This window comes from Panulirus ornatus, chromosome 62 (assembly GCF_036320965.1).
Source record: "Panulirus ornatus isolate Po-2019 chromosome 62, ASM3632096v1, whole genome shotgun sequence".
Classification (NCBI taxonomy): Eukaryota; Metazoa; Arthropoda; class Malacostraca; order Decapoda; family Palinuridae; genus Panulirus; species Panulirus ornatus.
The window spans coordinates 14,730,953-14,748,262 of NC_092285.1; the positions used below are offsets into that span (position 1 = coordinate 14,730,953).

General features: G+C 37.7%; 1 protein-coding gene across 1 annotated transcript in view; it reads right to left on the minus strand.

The window, feature by feature from the left end:
* Positions 1-806: 806 nt before the first annotated feature.
* Positions 807-17,310, minus strand: part of uex (metal transporter uex) — a 244,164-nt gene continuing 227,660 nt past the window's right edge. The window contains exon 16 of the mRNA XM_071656143.1: positions 807-12,523. Coding sequence (XP_071512244.1) covers positions 12,047-12,523 — 477 coding nt within the window. The 3' untranslated portion in view covers positions 807-12,046. The remainder of the gene's footprint in view (positions 12,524-17,310) is intronic.

Below are 17,310 nucleotides of genomic sequence, written 5' to 3' on the forward strand. Positions count from 1 at the left end.
GGGGGCCAGGTGAGGATATTCCCTCAGAGGCCCAGTCCTCTGTTCTTAACACTACCTTGCTAACGCGGGAAATGGAGAATAGTCTGGGTTGACTGTGGGTCGGCTGCCACATCTAGGATTCAAATCTACACAGTTGACCCTGGGCAGCCCGTGAATGCATCATGGTCAGGAACTGGAACACTAACCGATACCATGGGAGTGTACACACTGCAATCATCTTGAATTTCAGGGCTATCTGGTGGTATGTGGAATTTATGGATACTAGCTATTTTTTGACCCATATAAATTTTGCTGAACAAGGTTAATTCCTATCTTTTCTGATCCATGGCTATTTCCAAACCACAGATCACCAGATTAAAGACATTGGTTACTCAGCCAAAACCCCCCTGGGCCTAGTACCTTGTCAACTGCAGGGTCTTCCAGGAATATACTTCCCACATTCAGCAAGACTGCTGTACATCAACAAAATGAAAACATTACAATACACTACTTTGTATCATTTGGAGATATATCACCTTTTCAAAAACCAAAATCATCAAACATCATGATCACTGTAATTACTGTACCAAGAAGCTAAGATTAAATGGAATTATTCGCTGAAAAGTTATATTTCGAATAAAGTAACATTACTTTTAATGGTTTGGTATGGTAGGAAATAACAAACTTGTAATGCCTGGATGTCATTCAAACTCATGAACTTAAAAAGGGATGTAATATACAGTTCTACAATGCTTACACAAAAGATTTTGTAAGAGTGTAAACATGCTAAGGTGTAAACAAACATTAATCACTTTGAAAAGTAAAAATACAATAAAACCAAATTTATTTTAGATTTGTATAATACACCAAATATTATTTCACATCCAATTTCTTATATCACTTTTAACAAATATACTAAACAAAGGAAATATCTTAATTTATCAGTATGCAGTACCAATTACCCTTAATCAACAAATTTGCACTTTCATTAATAAAACATGATCAGCATACAGCATCTCACACTCAATACATAATGGTGAACAATCAAAATGACAACAGAATTATAAGTTTACTTACTTCATAGTGGAATTCATCAATAAATGCAACACACATATTTAGGTACTAAAGCAATATATTTTACAACATTCTTTTCCTATCTAGCAGCTTCCTTTACCCGTGTTTGCTTTTGTGGTCTAGTTCAGTATATATTTCAACATGAACGGTGTGCCATGGAGAAAGCACAGGATTCAAACAAAATCCCTTTCAATACATAACCTGTTATCCATATTCTCCTGATTTAAATGAAAATGTCATAAAGTGAAAAAATCAATTGCTTTGTGTGAAATCATGTGTAGTCCATGAAATTCTAAGATATCCCTGACTCCTGACTGTGTAATTCTGAATTCATATATAGTCTTTTTAAAAAAGATTTAAAAGAAAGTTAAAAATTGCAATAGCACAAAAATTATTTCCTTACTGGCATTCTAAATTTTTTTATATTCAGATAGGAAAATCATGCAGTTCAAAAATGTGTTTAATACTATGAAAGTAAATTAATTATGCACAGAAAATCACGTTATATTTTCACAGAAAGAGGTGAAGAATACCTTAGGCATATTTTGGAAGCTATCAGATGTACTGGTTTACTAGAGAGAAGATATCTCATTCTGATACCATTGACCTTTAGGAAGAGATAGTTAAAAAAAAAAGTCTAGAAAAAATAATATCCAGCAACTTTATAATAACTTATTATATATTCATTGTAGAGACAGATGGAGATTAATCTTCAAGCTTAGCCTAATATTAAAAGCAGGTGACAGTCTATTAGTAGAAATTACTTAATAAAAAACTCCAACTCTGAGAAACCTGTGCCTTCTCCTTAAAGGCAATAGCTGATACCTTAATCTCAAATAACATTTAATGCAAAATATAAAATCTGAGAGTACTCCAAACAGAGACTTAAACATTATTTACATCAGAATAACAATAGATACACTATATACATCGGTAGTGATTATAATTTCCTGGCCAAGACCCTATCACAGCGCTATTTCACTAAGTGTATACTGCCACTACAACTTTCTTTCCATTAACTAAACTAAGTACAAATTATAGCTACTTTACATCCAACACATGTTTATAGGATATGAAGATGCATCCTATTTAAATGAGTGTGTTTATGAGTGTTCTTTGTATGTAAGTGATTACCTCCCTGTGCAAGAGTACATGTAATTACCTATTTGTACTATACAGGGAGGGAGTTTTATACTTGTGGGGCCCTATCTCTTGAACATTCCCTACAAATCATACAACTTCTTAACTTTATATATGTTGTCTGCATAACCTTGTCTACAGTCATTTACTCCCATTCATCCACCATAATTATACTATGTAAGTGATTCTTTACATTTTTTTTAGCTTGCTGAATTTCATGTCCATTCATCCATCATGATTATACTATGTAAGTGATTCTTTACATCTTTTTAGCTTGCTGAATTTCATGTTATGTCTTTTGGTTGCCCTACTCCTAAATTTCTTGAAGAACTGTTCACTGTTTATGTCTTCAATCTGGTTTTAAACTTAAAGGCTGCGATCTAGTCAAACTTCACTCTTCGCTCTTCCAAAGTGGGTAAATTTAAAGCTACTAGCCTTCCCTTGTGACTCAGTCTTCTTAATTCTTGGCTTTCTCTATTAGCTCTTTGTGCTTCTTTACATACCACGACCAGTCCTGAGAAGCATATCCTAGTTTTGGCCATAGTAGGATATGAAATGGTTAAAAATACTCTCTTCTCCTTACACTTAAAAGCTACAGCATTCTAAAATTTACCTCCACACAGTTGCCTCCATAAGTAACTAATCTCCTAATGCATGACTCAGGTGAGAGATTAAGTATGATGTTGATTCACAAGTCCTTCTCGTACCTAGAATTCTGAAGCCTATTTCCAGCTAAATAATAATTGTATTGGGGCCTTCTCTCACTTTGTCCCATCCTCACAACATTACATTTGGTATGGATAAATTTCTTCAACTATGTATCACACCAACCTAGCCTGTCTAGGTCACCTTCTAAACTGATGCAATTCTCCTCACTTTTCACCTACATGACATTTGCATCATCTGCAAACATATTCAGATAGCATTCCATACTTTCCAGAAAGTCATTTACATAGATCAAAAAGAGTCCCAGGCCAGAACCGTGGCAATCTGCTGGTCACCTCAACTCTCCTGGAGAGGGCTCCTCTAACACGTCCTACGTTTCCATCCACTGAGATAATCTACCATTCACAGAAGGAGTTTGCCCTTTACTCCTGCCTGGTTATCCAGCTTCTTGATCAGCATCCCTTACAGCAGTGTCAAATGCTTTCTGGCAGTCCAAATACATGTAATCCATTCAGCCTTCTTTTTTGTTTAAGTCAAAGCTCACTCTCTCATGGAGATCTTGGGTTGTTACACATGACTTCCTGAAGCTGTACTGTCTCCTAATGGGGTAATTTCTATCTGTATAAAGTCATCCATTTGTTTTCTATTAATCTTTTCCAAAACCTTATCGACTGCACCCATCAATGAGGTCAGTCTGTTGTTCAGTAACTGTTCCCAGTGCAATTGTCCATGTGCTCGATTGTGGAGTCCATACTCATAGCAATGGGAGCCCCATAAAACAGGCACTAGGGTTTAAAGATAAATAACACCAAGTGGTCAAAGTAAACCACTGAACAGTCTATGTGGCCTAGCTTTGGATGACAAGTTCTAGTTTCAGTTCATTACAAATGATAGCTAAAGAGTACATATATGCAAATGATGCTGTAGTTTGTTTGCTCCTGATGCCACCTCACTAAGGCAAGTATAATGCACCAAAACTTGAGCTTCCTATCCATAGCCAAGACCTACAGACCCTTCTGTGGTTTCCCTGACTATTTCATATCCCTTGCTTCAGCAAACTGACAGCACATTGCCCACTGTTGCACACCTTACACCATCCTGCATGTACAGGCCCTGAGAACTCAAAGTATCTTTCACCCTATCCCTTCACCTCCTCTTCAGTTTCCCCATTCTCCATCCTTTCCATTCTAATATGTATGCCATCTTAGTCAGCCTCTTTTCACTCTCCCTCTCCATATGTCTAAACCATATTAGCAAATACATTTCAACTCTCTCAGACATAATTTTTTTTTCAAACTTCATCCTTACCTTATCATTTCGTATTTGATCAACCCTCCTCACACCACTTGCTGTCCAAAAATATTTCATTTCCTGCATCTTCTTCCATGCATTTTCATCCATGGCCCATACCTCAGGGCCACTTGAACACCATACACTTCTATCTTTGCCTTTACAGACAGTTACTTCTTTCCACACACTCCTCAATGTGCCCAGTGCATTAGCCTCCTCACCCATCCTAAGGGTTTATTTCAACTCCCATTGTTTCATTCACTGCCATGTCCACCCCAAGGTTTCTAAAATGCTACATCTACTCAAGGTTCCATCGATTCAAACTCTCACTCCAAATGAACTGTCTCTCTTACATGCTAATATTAACAACCTTACTTTCATTCACATAAACCCTCATCTTTCTCATTCACATATTCCACCAACTTCAGAAACCAGCTTCTGAAATTTCTCACTCAAATCTGCCACCAGAGCAGTGTCATCAATAGGAAATAAGTCTCAGGCCTCCCCACTTTAAACAGATAAGAGATCTGCCCCTTCCTCTAAGATCCTTGTATTTACCTACCTAATTGCCCTATTCATGAAAAGGAATAAAAAAGCCATGGTGATATCAAACACCCATACTACAGACCTACCTTCACCTGAAACCACTCACCCTCCTCTTTTCCAACATTAACCCACATCTGATTCTCTTCATCAAAACTTTTTAATGCTTCAAGTAGCTTTCCTCATACACCATATAACTGTAAAATCTTCCACAAAGCATCTCTGTCAAACCTATCGAATCCTTTCTCCATATTTAGAATTTTTTTGTTTCCAACATTAGTAGCACTAAGAACAGATGAAGAAAGGCCTCATTTGCTCACATTCATCCTCTAGCTGTCACCTTCAATGCACTCAAACCACAGCCTCCAATCCATAAACAGGCCCCACAGACCTTTCCATGGTTTTTTCCTGACTGCTTCATATGCCATGGTCCAGTCCAATGATAGCACATTGCAATCAAAATATTTTTTACTCTATCCTTCCATTTCCAATTTGATTTCCCCCTTCTCCTTGTCCTCTGCACTTCTGCTTTGTCAACCTCTCCTCATTCATTCTCTCCACATGTCCAAATCATTTCAGCTCTTTCAACCAAATTCTTTTTATTACTACACCTTTCTCTTACCCTTTTATTAATCAATCAAACCACCTCACATCACATGTCCTCAAACTTTATTTTCAACATTCTCCTCTGCTCATTCTAATCTATAGCCCATGCCTCACCCATTAAATATCAAAAGGGCTACTATAACTTCAAACATACCCATTTTTGCACTCCAAAACAATGATCTCTCTTTCCATACATTCTTCATTGCTCCAAGAACCTTTGTCCTCTCACCTACCCTATGACCCATTTCCATTTCCATGGTTCCATTCACTGTCATGTACACTCTCTGGTATCCACTACACTACAATTCCTCAACATTTTCTCCATTCACACTCACAACATAACTAACCTGTCCTTTCTGCACTGTTAAACCTAATGACTTTCCTTTTATTCACATTTACTCTAAACCTTCTTTCACACACTCTCCCAGACATCAACTTTTGCAGTTTCTCACTCAAATCTGCCACCAGTGCTGTGTCATTAGCAAACAACTAACTTACTTCCCATGCCCTCACACTCCCTGCATATTGCATACTCATCCCTCTTTCCAAGACCCTTACATTTACCTCCCTAACCAACCCATCCATAAGTGCCACATGCAATTCCTTCTGTTTCTCTTAATAATTCTCACAGAATCCACATAGTTCCTACACATTCTGTTACTCTTTGCATGCCACCATGCCCTCCATCACCACTTTCCCTTAAAACTTAACAGATGCACTCAACAAAATCATATTTCTGTAATTTGAATATTCACTTTTGTCCCCTTTGGCTTTTTATAACGGCACTAAATATGCATTCCACTGATCCTCGGGCACATCTATCTGAGCCATGCACACACCGAAAGCCCTAATAAACCAGTCAACAACAGTGTCACCTCTTTTCTTGAGAAATTCAGCCCTAATCCCATCCACTCCAGCTGCCTTGCCACACTTCATTTTAAGAAAGGCTTTCACTATCTCTTCCCTTTTCACCAAGCTATTTCTATCACTCTTACTTCACATACTTCCTCAACCTAATAACCCCAACCACATCTGTCACCCTATCACCTAAATATTCAGCAATCCCTTAAAATACTCAATCACATCACCTCCTCCTTGCCTATTCTTTCTTTCCTCACTTGTTCCTTTGTTCTCCTCCCACAATTCACCTGCTTCCAAAACATATTCTTCTTCTTTCTGAAGTTTGTTGATACTCTCTTGCCCTAACACTGACTTGCCTTCTTTTTCAGGACCTTCACCTTCCTTTTGATTTCCAGCTACTTCTTGTACATTTCCAAATCCCTCTCACTCCTTCCCTGAAGGTAATGACCATACAAATCTATTTTGTCTTTCTTCTTAACAACTCCATTCCCTCATCCTACCAATCCCTACCCTTTCTCATGTGCCTACATCTCACCACCTGTGTGCCATAATTCTTCAGCGCATGTAAGCAATGCTTCCCTAAATACCTCTCATTCTTTGCTCACTCCCCTAGTTTTGTTTTCTCTCACCTTCACCTATTCTTCACCCAATCTCCAGATAACTCTTCACACAAGCCTTTTTAACAGTTAGGAAGTTAATTATATTTTTTTCATGTGTAATCACAGTTTTCCACATCAGTATAGTAGCATCAAAAGCAGACAAAGGAATGGCCTCATTTACTCACAATCACTATAACAGATCTCCCTATGCACAACTGGGTCTCACGAGACCTTTCTGTGGTTTGCCAAACACTTTGAAAAGTCCTTGTTCAGCCCAGTAACAGCATGTCACCCCTGCATACTACAAAGATTCATTTCACTCCAGCTCTTGAACACCTCATATCCTCCTATATGTTCAGACCCCAAACACTCAAAGCATCTTTCACTCCATCCTTCCACCGTATCCTTGGGTCCCTCTACTTCTGACATGTATACATTCTTAGTCATTTTCTCATTCATTCTTCATCAAATGTCCAAATCATTTCAGCACTCATCTTTCAGCTCTCTCATACATACTACTCTTCCTACCAAACTTCCCTATTACCCTATCATTTCCTACTTGATCAACCCTTCTCACACCACATGTTGTTATTAAGCATTTCATTCGCAACATATTCATGTTCTGTGCTTTGTCATCTGAGGACTACACCTCACATCCATGCATCACTACACCTTTAAACATACCCATCTTTGCCCTCACAGAAAGTGACTTTGCTTTCCACACATTCGTCAATGCACCCAAGACCTTCACCCACTCACCCGTCATATAACTTTCTTCAGCTCCTGTGGTTCTCTCTGCTACCATGTCCACTCCCATGTATCTAAAACACTTTACTTCTTCCAAGTTCTCTCCATCCAAACTTACACTCCAAACATTCAAACACACACTCCGACTAACTTGTCTCTCTCCTCCACTGAACCAAATAACCTTACTTTTATTCACATTTACTCGACTTTTTTCCTTTCTTATATTCTTCCAAACTCTAAGCTAACTGCTGCACATTCTCACTCAAATCTGCCACCAGTGCCACTTCATCAACAAACAGGAACTGACTCAACTTCCAAGGCCCCAATTCCTTACAGACTGAAGACCTACCCCATTCCCTAAATCCCTCTGGATACCCAGTGATGAAGAAGCCTTAGCATGGCAAATCAACAGTTCAAGTTAACGCCAGACCTCCCCATTCATAAACAGATTAATTAGCAGTGAGAACACCACACTCCCTGCTGCAGACCCAACTTCACCTGGAAGCAACCATCCTCCTCTCTTTCTACATAAACACACATATTACTCTCTTCATAAAAACTCCTCACTGCTTCTGATAGTTTTGCTCCTACACAATACATTTGTAACACTTTCCACAAACCTTATCGATCAACCATATCATCTGCTTTCTCCAGATCCATAAATACCAATAATAATAATAATAATAATAATAATAATAATAATAATAATAATAATAATAATAATTATTTTATTTATTTATTTATTTTGCTTTGTCGCTGTCTCCTGCGTTAGCGAGGTAGCGCAAAGAAACAGACGAAAGAATGGCTCAACCCACCCACATACACATGAATATACATATACGTCCACACAGGCAAATATACATACCTGTACAACTCAATGTATACATATATATACAAACACAAACATATACATATATACACGTACATAATTCATACTGTCTGCCTTTATTCATTCCCATCGCCACCTCGCCACACATGGAATAACAACCCCCTCGCCTTCATGTGAGCGAGGTAGCACTAGGAAAGGACAACAAAGGCCCCATTCGTTCACACTCAGTCTCTAGCTGTCATGTAATAACACACCGAAACCACAGCTCTCTTTCCACATCCAGGCCCTACAGAACTTTCCATGGTTTACCCCAGACGCTTCACATGCCCTGGTTCAATCCATTGACAGCACGTCGACCCCGGTATACCACATCGTTCCAATTCACTCTATTCCTTGCACACCTTACACCCTCCTGCATGTTCAGGCCCCGATCACTCAAAATCTTTTTCACTCCATCTTTCCACCTCCAATTTGGTCTCCCACTTCTCGTTCCCTCCACCTCTGACACATATATCCTCTTGGTCAATCTTTCCTCACTCATTCTCTCCATGTGACCAAACCATTTCAAAACACCCTCTCCTGCTCTCTCAACCACATTCTTTTTACTACCACACATCTCTCTTACCCTGTTATTACTTACTCGATCAAACCACCTCACACCACATATTGTCCTCAAACATCTCATTTCCAGCACATCCACCCTCCTGCACACAACTCTATCTATAGCCCATGCCTTGCAACCATACAACATTGTTGGAAAAACTATTCCTTCAAACATACCCATTTTTGCTTTCCGAGATAATGTTCTCGACTTCCACACATTCTTCAACGCTCCCAGAACTTTCGCCCCCCTCCCCCAACCTATGATTCACATCCACTTCCATGGTTCCACCCGCTGCCAAATCCACTCGCAGATATCTAAAACACATCACTTCCTCCAGTTTTTCTCCATTCAAACTTACCTCCCAACTGACTTGACCCTCAACCCTACTGTATCTAATAACCTTGCTCTTATTCACATTTACTCTCAACTTTCTTCTTTCATACATTTTACCAAACTCAGTCACCAGCTTCTGCAGTTTCTCACATGAATCGCCACCAGCGCTGTATCATCAGCGAACAACAACTGACTCACTTCCCAAGCTCTCTCATCCACAACAGACTGCATACTTGCCCCTCTTTCCAAAACTCTTGCATTCACCTCTCTAACAACCCCATCCATAAACAAATTAAACAACCATGGAGACATCACACACCCCTGCCGCAAACGTACATTCACTGAGAACCAATCACTTTCCTCTCTTCCTACACGTACACATGCCTTACATCCTTGATAAAAACTTTTCTCTGCTTCTAACAACTTTCCTCCCACACCATATATTCTTAATACCTTCCACAGAGCATCTCTATCACCTCTATCATATGCCTTCTCCAGATCCATAAATGCTACATACAAATCCATTTGTTTTTCTAAGTGTTTCTCACATACATTCTTCAAAGCAAACACCTGATCCACACATCCTCTACCACTTCTGAAACCACACTGTTCTCCCCCAATCTGATGCTCTGTACATGCCTTCACCCTCTCAATCAGTACCCTCCCATATAATTTACCAGGAATACTCAACAAACTTATACCTCTGTAATTTGAGCACTCACTCTTATCCCCTTTGCCTTTGTACAATGGCACTATGCAAGCATTCCGCCAATCCTCAGGCACCTCACCATGAATCATACATACATTAAATAACCTTACCAACCAGTCAACAATACAATAATAATACAATAATAATAATAATAATAATAATAATAATAATAATAATAATAATAATAATAATACGGGTAAGAGAGATGTGTGGTAATAAAAAGAGTGTAGTTGAGAGGGTAGAAGATGGTGTATTGAAATGGTTTGGATACATAATATATATATATAACATAATATAATAATAGGGGTATGCGTGATGTCACCATGGTTGTTCAATTTGTTTAAGAATGGGATGGTGAGGGAGATAAATGCGAGAGTCTTGGAGAAAGGGGTAAGCATGCGTTTTGTGAGGGTGGAGAGGGCCTGGGAAAAGTGTCACTTGTTTGCTGATGACTGGTGGCAGATGCAAATGAGAAACTACAGAAGTTGGTGACTGATTTATAGAAGACTGTGTGAAAGGAGAGTTATCAGGTTTAGCAGGGATGAGTTTGAACGGAGAAAACTTAGAGGAAGTGAATAATTGAAGATATCCAGGAGTGGACATGGCAGTAAAATGGAACCATGGAAGCAGAAGTCAGTCATAGGGTGGGTGAGGGGGGGGGTGAAGGTTTTGAGAGCATTGAAAAATCTGATGAAAGAGAGAATGTTGTATGGAAAGGCAAAAATTAGTATGTACATATATTAGTCCCAACAATGTCATACAGATGCGAGGCATTTGGCTATAGATAAGGCTTTGCAGAGGACAATGGATGTGTTGGAAATTAATTGTATGAGGACAATTTATGGTGTAAAGCTGTAAGCAATGAAAGGGTAATAGAGACATGGCAATAAAAAGTGTGGTTGTGAGAGATGAAAAGCATCCTTAAATAGTTTGGCCATATGAAGAGAATGAGAGAGGAAAGGTTGATGAAGAGGATATATGTGTGGAGGGAACAAGAATAACAGGGAGACCAAGCTGGAGATGGAAGGATGAAGCAAACAAGTTATGGAGCAATCAAGGCCTGATGATGCAAGGTGAAAAAAATCAATGACAATAATAATGATAATAATAATAATAATGATAATAATAATAATAATAACAATAATAATAATAATAATAATAATAATAATAATAATAATAATAATAATAATAATGATATTATTAATAATAACAATAATAGTAATAATTATCCCTGGGGATAGGGGAGAAAGAATACTTCCCACGTATTCCCTGCGTGCTGTACAAGGCGACTAAAAGGGAAGGGAGCGGGGAGCGGGAAATCCTCCCCTCTCGTTTTTAATTTTCCAAAAGAAGGAACAGAGAAGGGGGCCAAGTGAGAATATTCCCTCAAAGGCCAGTCTTCTGTTCTTGACGTTACCTCGCTAATGCAGGAAATGGTGAATAGTCTAAGAAAAAAAAAAAAGAATAATACTAATAATAATTATAATAATAATAATATTAATAATAAAAATAAAAGTAAAGATAATCATGAAGGTAATAGTAATATTGACACGGGGTTCCAAGTCTCTGCCTCCAAGTGGTAACACAATAAGCAGAAAGTCATCTTAAACATGGCTGTATCATCAACAGTTGAGGAAAATAGTGCAGCAATGACTAAGATCTTCCACCCAAACATAGTCTGTCTTACCCCTGTTACTATGTGGAGCTAAGCCTTGAAGCTACAGGAACCTTATACAAGAGAGCCTGGAGTTACAACACTTTTTACCTATGGTCATGCACACACACACACACACACATATACATACATACGTGAAGATACAGAAGTTTGGCTATGAACTTCATTTTCCCTAACCAGTGTCATCCATTTTTACAAACCAATAAGTACCTAATACCTGTCATCTACCTCTGTACTTAACAATGTAAATGACTATAACTGTTATGAATACTCTTTTCTTTGATGTTTCCTTTCCTCTAATAATTATGGTTAATTCAATACACATAAGATTAACAACTGTTAATTCTAGTAACAGGAATTTCTTTCTCACATTTGTCAATTTAGCCCTCTCTCAAGAAAATGATGAATCACTTTTATGATCAAAGACCCCTTCAATGTCAAAATTATTTCGTTTATAATCAAGACTTGCAAGACGATTCACATTCGGCATTATATCTGGGTTTCCAACAACATTCTGTTCCCCATTGTCTTCAATGGAGCTTGTGCTCAAATTATTTGTCAATAAAATAGAACCAGTTTCTAAAATCAAAGGTTTTTGATTGTTCTTCTGGGCTATATGGACACTTACACTACCATCCAATGCTGGCACCTCATGTAAATTTGTGAAACTGTTGCTTGGTTTCATGCTACCTGAACTGTGGCCACTGACAGGGGTTCCAGGTACTGAGATGGAGTTTTTAATGCCACTGCTAAGGGCTGCTGGAGAAGTAGAATTCTTGTGGTAGCCATTCTCTATGTTGTGATGAGTCATCTCAATGTCATTTGATATGGCTTTCATGGCACATCCATTTGCCATTGCCGAACTCTCCTATAAAAAAAAGTAAGCTAAAATATAAGCACAGTTATCATATAGGCCCATATTTTCCAATCTACCTACATCCTTTAGACCTTCTCACTATACAGCATGGTGTTTCAAATTTCTAATACATTGTAGTGGCATCCATGTACCCCAGGACATAATAAAGTTTTCCAAAACTTCTAGCAGTTCTTACTTACTGTATCAAACTCTCTAAGCAAACCCTACAAAATGGAATAGTGTCCCTCTTGTACCATGGAATCACAGCATTTACAAAATGGTAATATTATAGCTAGCTGCTGTGACTAACAATCAAAATATTTGTTTTGAAGTATGAAAAACTTTTTCCTAAGGGCAGCATCCCCCAAGCCATGAAAGATATCTCAGACTTCCCGGGTTAAAGACCTTTAATTCCCATCTAACTGGTGAGACTTATGATTTTCAATCTTTGTTAAACACATGATAGGTAGCTAATGGTGTAGCTCAGCCTTGGTCCATCCTCTGACCAATCAACAAACACTGCTCAGCTATGATGCTATCAGTAGAAACCTAACTCAAAATTCTCAGAACACAGATGTCAACCTGATCATGATGACTTAGAAAAAGGCTTTTCAAGGAGGGAGGGAGGGAGGGAGGGAGGGAGGTAGAGAGAGAGAGAGAGAGAGAGAGAGAGAGAGAGAGAGAGAGAGAGAGAGAGAGAGAGAGATGGAAGTTAGTTAGTTATATTTTTCTTATCGATTTCAACCCTTTTAATCTATGAGGTACACTTACTTCCTGAGGAATCAATAGAACATGAAGTGGCACATTTAAACAGGATGCTTGTACTCATATTGTTAGAAACACTGTCTCAGCAACCAGGTGCAAGATGATTTCACCCAAAGAGTATCATATGCTTGTACCCACAATAAAGCTTAGCTGTGTATTGGCTTTTGAAAATATATGGGGATGAACAAGGTTTTCTGCAGACATTGTATTTACTGCCTGTTTAACACAAAAGTTTTAAATGAATGTATGAATGTGATATGAGGCACAAGAAAATGCCGGACACCATTCAATATCATCTTGAACAAATATCCCAGGCAGAGCTGGCCGGTGCTACCAAGCACTCAGTTAACTTGCAAGAAATATAGCACTAACACACAGCCATTGTGGTTGTGAAACTGACCAAGACTCATTAAATCTCAATTATCTGAGAGACAGGGATTCAATGGAATATATTATACTTGGTAAAGCCCTTAAACTTTACAGCAATGAAGAGGATCTTTGAACAAATACAATGAGAATAATAATAGCTCTAAATCTTAGCAAATAAATAATCGGTCTAATGATAACAGAGAGATTGATTAGACAGATCCCTCATCTTGCATACATGGGTGAACAAACAGACATGCACTGGAATTTGGTTCAGAAGGAAAATTAAGCTCATTATTTATTAGATTTAGACATCATAACATAAAAAATCAGAGCTGCATGTTCAATTACAGAGAACTGTAGTGCCAATATCTATTCTGATTTGTTTTTATCCCAAACTATTGATATTGTACTTTTGGCCAATGAATGGTACCTTATGCAGACTGTGAGAGTTATGGGGCATGTGAAAATCTCTTCAAAGTGTACATGGAAAAAATAAAAAAAATATGAGTCTAAACTTTTTCTTCCATTATCTATGCTTACATCACTTGCATATAAAAGTGATAAAGATGATTATTGGAGCACAGACCCTCTTATTTAGATGGAAATTTATGGGATGCTGCAGTTTATTTACAGTGATACTGGAAGGGGTGGAGATAAACCTTTCAAAGTATGTTATATTTTGTGTAATATGACACGGAAATTCGAGATTTCTTTATCCATTTCATAATTAGGTGGCTGACAAATCTAGAAACTACAAACACAGTGTAAATAAAACTGGTGCAGTTATAAACATACAGATTTTAGAATTATACAATTCAGTGGGAAACATATCATATAATAATCAACATATGCAAAATAGATCTATTGATTTGCTGGAAATATAGTATAAGTACAAGAGTAAATATCAGCAATGAATCATCTGCAAGGACAATATGCTTGTAATAATTCACATTTGTGCAAGAACGATCGAGTGTAATAATTGACATAAACAATGTGAAGATTCTTTCCTTCACTTTCTCTCTTTCTAAAAGTACCTGGTAAAATGCTTATAAAAATCATACCTGGCAACTGCATGGTGCTATCTGGCATCTGTTTGCCTCACTTTTTAGCCTAACGTGGATGACATTGGCAAAATTATACTGACCACTGGTGCTTTTGACACTTTATGTTTGGATGATGTGATGACTGTGAAACATTTGCATGTACGTGTGTTTTTCTTGAGTTTTACCTAATTTCCTTCAATTCTAAAAGAAAAAAGTGTCTCTATTTTGAAAATTCCCAAAATCTCTTTCTAATGCAACAGTGGCAAAATCAATGGAGCAGTCTACAAAGGGTCACAGGTGATCTTTAAAGATGATTTTCTTGAAGAATTTCAAAAGGCTTATGATTGTGCTTAATTATGCAGCCCTCCTTCGCTGATATACTTTCAAAACCTGGGAACTGTATAAATCATGGTTAATAAAATGAAACAGTTCTATTTTGAAGGATAGTGAAAAAGATACCAACCTAAACACATGAAGAACAGAAAGATGAATGAAAAAAGTACATTACACACTTTTGAAAATGTCGGAAAAGATCAAAATGACCTTAATACAGTTATGATTAGGAAAAGATAAGACTAACGGTATTCAGCAACATAGTATCAATTTAGTTTATATGATCATTGTGAGTTGGACACCACTTTTTTTCAAAAATATAAACATTTCAATGGTATGATGACTTTATAAACAATACATAAGAGACTTTGGTTCCTTGTGTGAGAAATCTTTAAGAAAAGAAGCTTTATCTGATACCCCCAACTAGAACAGTCCTAATTACTGTTTAACCAACTACAATGTACAGTGCTACTTCCCTTTTTTTTTTCTTTGCTTTCCATCATAGTCCCCTATTGTTCAAGAAAATCTATTTGAAAATTTCTTGACGCAACTGATATACTTATTGCTAACCTATATTGCTAACACATGTATATACATACACAACCACACACACACATATTCATACATATACATTTCAATGTATACATATATATACATACACAGACATATACATATATACACATGTACATAATTCATACTTGCTGCCTTTATTCATTCCTGTTGCCAAACCGCCACACATGAAATGACACCCCCCTCCCCCCACACGTGCGTGAGGTAGCGCTAGGAAAAGACAACAAAGGCCACGTTCATTCACACTCAGTCTCTAGCTGTCATGCATAATGCACCGAAACCACAGCTCTCTTTCCACATCCAGGCCTGTAAAAACTTTCCATGGTTTACACCAGATGCTTCACATGCCCCGATTCAATTAATTGACAGCATGTCGACCCCAGTAAACCACATCATTCCGATTCACTCTATTCCTTGCACGCCTTTCACCCTCCTGCATGTTCAGGCCCCGATCGCTCAAAATCTTTTTCACTCCATCTTTCCACCTCCAATTTGGTCTCCTGCTTCCCTTTGTTCCCTCTACCTCAGACACAGACACATATACATGTTTTTCCATATTTCATAACTGTTCCCTGCATTTGTGAGGTAGCACCAAGAAAAGACAAACTAAGGCCACATTCTCTCACATCGATTCTCTACCTGTCATACATGATACATCTAAACTATAGCTCCCCAAAATTTTTCCTTATTGCTTAACAGCTATGCTAGAATTTCATTCATTATTAACCATACACTACTACTGTAGTAAAAACAATATTCAATTATATAATTTTTCATTTCTGTTCTTTCAAAGAGAAATAAGTGAATAAAACTGGGAAGCACAATAAGTTAGGCTGAACAGAGAACACCAATAAGGAATCACTTGCCTGGCTGGCTGGAAGGCTAACACACCCTCATGACATTCCTCAGATGATACCATCTACACATCACATAATATCTTCCACAAGTATTACATTCACTTCTATATACAAAACAGTTTTGCATGAACCACAGCAAAAAATTCGGTGCACTACATGTGAATTAAAATAGCAACAAAGTTCATGTAAACTTGCACAAAACAGCAAAAAATTAATGTTACTTTGCAACACGCATATATTTAATGATGTCAAGCATGCCAGTGTAGCAGAATGTACTGGATAATTATGTAATACTTATCCTCATAATACCTCAAATGGGCATGAACAATCTACTGTTTTCTGCATTCTATTAACATAATCTTCAATATTCGAAGAAGAGAAACACGCTCTATTAATCATTAAAGTCCCAACTTTTTAGGGTAGGAAAAAAGTTTTTGTGTATGATAAAGGATTAAGGATGGAAAAAGGAATGGCCTTGGATCCACATGAATTGTCCTGCTCAGATAACCATAGCCAATCCTTGTGGTGCACACTGAGATCCGGTAATACGAATATGTGTAATTACCTATTTGTGATCTTTGTGGAAGGAGTCTTACACTAGTGGAAGCCAATATACTGAACATTTTCAATATACAATTTCTTAAATTTCTGCATGCTTTCTGCATCATCAATGGCTTCAGTCAATTGATTCCATTATCCAACCCTTTGCATCTGTATTCATGGTCAAACACACAACCCTTGTCCCAAATCCAGTTTACTGATAAGAGAGGAAAATGCTCTTCAATAAATTGACATTAAACCTGCAGACACATTATCAGCAATAAACACAACACAAATAAAAAATGGCAGTATGAGTTTTACC